General features: G+C 42.7%; 1 protein-coding gene across 1 annotated transcript; it reads left to right on the forward strand.

Moving 5' to 3' along the window:
- Positions 1-2,700: 2,700 nt before the first annotated feature.
- LOC139009856 (olfactory receptor 7A10-like) lies at positions 2,701-3,630 on the forward strand. The gene has a single exon (XM_070413971.1). It carries the CDS (start codon positions 2,707-2,709, stop codon positions 3,628-3,630), a length of 924 nt encoding a protein of 307 aa, XP_070270072.1. The 5' UTR covers positions 2,701-2,706.
- Positions 3,631-4,751: the final 1,121 nt, after the last annotated feature.

Consider the following 4,751-nt stretch of genomic DNA (forward strand, 5'->3'; position numbering starts at 1 on the left):
TCTGAACAACTTGGTCAAGAACGGAATTGTTCAAGTTGGGAGAGCCGAGGTTAGACTGAATTTCCCTAACCTTGCAGGGCAAATCCACTCATACACAGGCCAGTGGGGTCTGCTGGAAGTCAGTAATTTCTATCAGCTCTTCCATGAGGGGGAGGTGCCAGTCAGGTTCCCAGGAAAGTTTGGAGAATGGCCTTGACAAAGCCAGTCACTGATGCTTCCTGAGTCTGACCAGACCTATAGGTTGGGCCTCTGCAAGCTGAAGGGAGGGGCTTATACCTCTCAGGAAAAATGGCTACTGCAGAACTGGGGAGGAAGACTGAGCCCTGGTACCCTAGAAGCTACTTTCCATGTCTCTCCTTAAGGCTTCTAATCCCAGACTTTTCTCAGGTGACTCCAGTCTGCACCACCACTTCCCACTCCACTGAAGCTAGGGTGAGTGGCTATGAATGAAAATTCTGTGCTCTGCCCCTTTAAAAACAAAGTGGCTTCCTCTATGGAAAAGAGTATGGAGTTTTCTCAAAAAATTAAAAATGGAACTCCCATTTGATCCAGTGATCCCAATTCTAGGAATATATCCTAAGAAATTGGAAACACCAGTCAGAAAGAATATATGCACCCCTATGTTCCTAGCAGCCAATTTGCAACAGCTAAGATTGGGAAACAACCCAAGTGCCTATCAGCACATGAGTGGATATAAAAGCCGTGGTACATTTACACAATGGGATACTACACAGCTGTAAAAAAGAAAGAACTCTTACCATTTGCAGCAGCATTTTGAGTGTTATGTTAAGAGAAATAAGCCAGTCAGAGAAAGATAAGTATCACATGCTCTCATGCATATGTGGAATGTAATGAACCAAATAAAATGACGATCAAAAATAGACCCAGAGTCATAGAAGCATGAACAGACTGTTGAACCTCAAAGGGAAGGTGGGGGAGAGTGAGAGGCAGGGAAGAGATTAACCAAAGAATTTGTATCATATATGCATAACCCATGAGCACAGACAATAAGGTGGTGAAGGCCAGGGGTAGGGGACAGGCACAGGCTAGAAGAAGTCAGTGGAGGAAACAAGGGAGCATATGTAATACTTTCAATAATAAAGATTTTAAAATATATATATAAATAAAAACAAAGTGGCTTTATCTCCAGCAGGATCCATCGCCCCTTGCTGGTAGAAGCCCTGCTGCTTTTCACTGATGGATGCTATGTGGGCAGGTGTTCCTGGCTCTGGCCCTGGAAGCTGGGGAGCCCAGCCTGGTGTACAGGCCTCACTACTCTCAGGGGGAAACCCCCACAGCTGAGATATCCCTCTGCCGGAAGCCGGTCCATCCTTGCTGCTTGACACAGTCGCTGCAGGAAAGAAACATCTGCACAGCATATGTTTCAAGGGACCTGGTATATATAGCATATTGTTCTTAATATGTTTGCTCTCCTTAGTGCCATGTGTTTTAACCAAGGTCACCTCTCTGAGAAAGGTTGTTTCCCCAGGTGGGGATTTTTCCCTGAGGTTAGGGAGGGGATACAACCCCTTAATGAAGTGCCAGGCGGGTAGTTAAGCTACATAATCTTTACTCCCTGGGATGGAGATAAGAAATGCCCTAACCTTTGTAATAGAAATTGACAGGATTAAAATCGGCTGGTATAAATATAGATGTAACAAGACAATAAACATCAGATCCTCATCAGATCCTGATCAGATCCTAACCAGAACTTGGCTGGAGATCCCAACCAGAACTTTGGTTGGAGATCCTGGCTAGAGGTCCTGACTAGGCTGCTGATCAACTGAAGGCTGTCTTATTGTCATTCCTTCTTCGCCGACTCCGTCCACACCTTTGGGGACTCCTGGACCTGCTGGGGTTGGACCCCAGCATCCCTCCTCAACTTGGCCTGCCCTGTGGGAGTGGTGCCAGCCCCTCCCCAAACCACAACCTCCCTATCACTCTCAAGGTGGTTTCTGCCCTTCCCTTCTTTAATAGTTTCCTCTTCAGCTACTCTTCAGCTGGTAATTCAGGGTGAATATTCCCTAATTTAGTTTTATTGCCAGTTTGTTTCTGGGAGGAACTGCAAGAGTAATTCGCCACATGCTGCTATCTTCAAACTCCCGAGCCTTTATTTTCTAAAACAACCATCTTCCTCAGGGCCTTTGCACTGGCCATTCCTTCTCCCTGGGAAACACTTTCCCACTTAGTCCCTTGCTCAGTCTTTATTGAGGAGTGTGTTAAAGTGTCAGCCGTTGGCAAGTCTTGGTTAAATTCTATAAAAAAGAACACCCTCTATCCATTCTCTCCATTTAATGTGATTTACTTTTCTTTATATCATCTTCACCATTGGATTTGTTATATTATTATTTTTATTTGATTATATTATTGCTTTATCGTTAGTGTGTAAACTTTTGTTTTTAAGAATTCCATACCCTGAACAGTGCCTAGAACATGGTCTATACTCAATATATATTTCTCAAATGCATGAAAGATATCCTCAGTAAAACAACAGTATACATTATGTTTGAAGAACAGGTTGATGTAAGAAAAGGAATTCCTAATGAGAAATGCCAATAGAGAAAGATTAATGAAGACCAGATAACACAACAAAAATGCAAGTTATTATCCTGATTCTAAAATATAAACTTGACATTTATTCTCGGTTATTAATGCTTGCTAACATGAAAATTAATTTTTAATTTTTTTTGTAGTCAACTCTGACACATGGAACCAGGCAATGGTACACAAATTTCAGAATTTCTTCTTCTGGGAATTTCACAAGCACTGGAACTGCAGCCCCTCATATTTGGGCTTTTCCTCTCCATGTATCTGGTCACTGTGTTTGGAAACCTGCTCATTATCCTAGCCGTCAGCTCAGACTCACACCTCCACACACCCATGTACTTCTTCCTCTCCAACTTGTCCTTGGTGGACATCTGTTTCACCTCCACCACCGTTCCAAAGATGCTGGTCAACATCCAGACACAAAGTGAAGTCATCACCTATGAAGGCTGCATCACACAAATGTATTTTTATATGCTCTTTGCAGTGTTGGACAGCATTATTCTGACTGTGATGGCCTATGACCGGTTTGTGGCCATCTGTCACCCCTTGCACTACATGGTCATCATGAACCCCCAGCTCTGTGGACTGCTGGTTCTGGTGTCCTGGATCATGAGTGTCCTGAATTCCTTGTTAGAATGCTTAATGGTGTTGGGTCTGCACTTCTGCTCAGACTTGGAAATCCCCCACTTTTTCTGTGAACTCAATCAGGTGCTCCAACTTGCCTGCTCTGATACCTTTCTTAACAACATCGTAATGTATTCCTCAGCTGGGCTGCTAGGTGGTGGTCCCCTTGCTGGAATTCTATACTCTTACTCTAAGATACTTTTCTCCATACGAGGGATCTCATCATCTCAAGGGAAGTATAAAGCATTTTCTACCTGTGCATCTCACCTCTTAGTTGTCTCCTTATTTTATGGTACAAGTCTTGGAGTTTACCTCAGCTCTACTGCTACCCAAAATGCACACTCAAGTGCAACAGCCTCGGTGATGTACACTGTGGTCACACCCATGCTGAACCCCTTCATCTACAGTCTGAGGAACAATGACATAAAGAGGGCCCTGGAAAGATTCCTTGGCAGGTAAGCTTTTCAAGGACCAACTATACTGGGCTGACAAATTGCCCAGGAATGCAGGTTTCAAGCTTCAGGGTCAAAAGTCTGACAGAGATCAATCCAATTTTTGGACCATAAGGAATTGGAAATATTCATTTATCTTATACGTTAACATGAATTACTTTAGTATAATTTATTCTCTTATGACATATATCATTCCAAATAATTTTTCTATTGCTTTCCTAAAGAATTGTCATGAATTTTACTACCTCTATGGACAAAACTATACTTGGATACTAAGGTGATTGGGCGGACCCCGACAGGCACCCACCTTGGCTGGCCTAGGGCCTGTGGCTTGGGGGCAGCTCCTGCATTGAGCACCTGAGCCCTGGTGGTCAGTGCACAACATAGTGACCAGCTGTTCCAACACTTGGTCAATTTACATAATAGGCTTTTATTATATAGGATATATATAATATATATATAATATATATATATATAATATATATATATCTTTTACACTCAGGAATATCTTCAATCTTTATAATTAAAGGATGTATCTCACATGCCTGAGAGGACCCCACCCCTGAGAAAAAAGTCATGAGGTTCTCCTAACACCTGCCCCCAAGCCTCTGCCACTCTCAGACCCAGGGCTGCTTCCTCAGGTTTACCAAGGACTGCCCCACACTGTGCATGAAATGAAGTCCAGGAGCCTAGGAGAGGATCCGTCTATCCTCCATTTACCCTGGAGCTGGAGGAGGAGGGAAGAGGCCTGGAGGATACAACATGAACAAGTTTACTTCATTGCAGAAGGATAACCTGGGTTACTTTATGATCTTCACACAACTTCTAAAAAGCTCTGAAAAACCAGCAGTAAGTTGCCTGTCTCAAAATGACTGGAAGTTAGATGTCACAAGAGACCAATTTTTTCTAAAATCCTGAACAGTATGTATGAGACAGTGTAAAAGGATCATTGGACAGGAAGAAGTTAAAACATCTATACACTAGATACAAAGATCATCAAAGTAAAAATAAAATTGGAATAGATGGTATATAGCAGTTCACTTTCAATTTTGCAAAGGATACAGGACAAAAAGGATTAGGTCTAGGAATGGCCATTGCCAACTGGAATTTAGTGCATAATGGAAGCTT

Source organism: Myotis yumanensis, unplaced genomic scaffold, assembly GCF_028538775.1.
Source record: "Myotis yumanensis isolate MYYU_CA2020_CCGP unplaced genomic scaffold, mMyoYum1.0.hap1 SCAF_5, whole genome shotgun sequence".
In the NCBI taxonomy this organism is placed as follows: domain Eukaryota; kingdom Metazoa; phylum Chordata; class Mammalia; order Chiroptera; family Vespertilionidae; genus Myotis; species Myotis yumanensis.